Below are 1,003 nucleotides of genomic sequence, written 5' to 3'. Positions count from 1 at the left end.
GAAAAGGCCTGACAACATATAGGTTCGCTAAATCGAAAAACTACTGTACATATGTATTTGTTTTGAAGCTTTTTTCCAAATCATATTCCCGCTCTTTTTGTTTTGTTTTGATAAATATTTCATTAACACTATAGTTGTGTTATAAAACAAGACGCGTATATATTCTCATTTAGTTTAATAAAACATTTTACTTGCGCATATTCTCATCGCTATAAGTTTTGATCAAATAAATTTATATATTTATTGAAAAATGAATTTAGATGAACTAATTATTAAAGAAGTGAAAAAATATGACATTTTATATAATACGCAATCTAAAGATTACAGAAAAATTGAGTTAAAAGAAAAAGCGTGGAAGGAAATTGCAAACAATGTTAAAGCACCAGGTAAGTACTATTTAAGTTTAAACCATTTTATTAGTTTTTAAATGTACATATTTGTTTATTGTCACATGTTTTCTATATTCAAAGTTGATTTTTTAAAAAAAAGATGGAAAAATTTGAAAGATGGTTACAATAGATATAAAATAAAGAAGACATGAAATCAGGAAGTCACCAAACAAATAGTACACCATATAAATACGCCGAAAGTTTATCGTTTTGGACAGTTTCGAAATACACTAAAGTGAGTAATAATTATTTATAATATGTAATATATATGATATGTATGTATGTTGTTCGGGGATTCACAAATCAGTTTTTTAAACGAACTAAAATGTTATTTTTAATTTTCTCTTGGTTTCTCGGAATAGTAAACATACAAACAAACAACGTCAAAGAAACAAACAAAAACCAAAATACGAAAGCAATGAGAGCAACACACATCCAAACGGTTTTTATAATAAGCAATGTTGTTGTAGCTTTCTTATCAAAGCGTGCAAAAAATTGTGTGGCATGTCTGACGTATAATTACAGATTGGATTCCAAAAGATGTTTGACGTTAGTTAGTTAGTAGTTAGTTTAGTTAGTTAGTTAGTTAGTTAGTTAGTTAGTTAGTAGTTAGT

The 1,003-nt window shown here is 26.9% G+C and overlaps 1 protein-coding gene across 1 annotated transcript; it reads left to right on the top strand.

Moving 5' to 3' along the window:
• Positions 1–235: 235 nt before the first annotated feature.
• LOC119613276 (transcription factor Adf-1-like) lies at positions 236–601 on the top strand. The gene is made up of 2 exons (XM_037969279.1): positions 236–386; positions 471–601. Exons 1-2 carry the CDS (start codon positions 251–253, stop codon positions 539–541), a joined length of 207 nt encoding a protein of 68 aa, XP_037825207.1. The 5' UTR covers positions 236–250; the 3' UTR covers positions 542–601.
• Positions 602–1,003: the final 402 nt, after the last annotated feature.

This window comes from Lucilia sericata, unplaced genomic scaffold, assembly GCF_015586225.1.
Source record: "Lucilia sericata isolate MDLA Ls3-8-SP2 unplaced genomic scaffold, ASM1558622v1 Contig002041F_arrow, whole genome shotgun sequence".
Lineage (NCBI taxonomy): Eukaryota > Metazoa > Arthropoda > Insecta > Diptera > Calliphoridae > Lucilia > Lucilia sericata.
This window is presented reverse-complemented; position numbering and strand designations above follow the sequence as displayed.

What these genes read in the sequence shown, in the direction of transcription:
- LOC119613276 (XM_037969279.1), top strand. Translation starts at nt 251, where the DNA reads ATGAATTTAGATGAACTAATTATTAAAGAAGTGAAAAAATATGACATT. An exon ending in AAACAATGTTAAAGCACCAG is followed by an intron (nt 387 to 470) that starts GTAAGTACTATT and finishes CTATATTCAAAG; the next exon opens with TTGATTTTTTAAAAAAAAGA.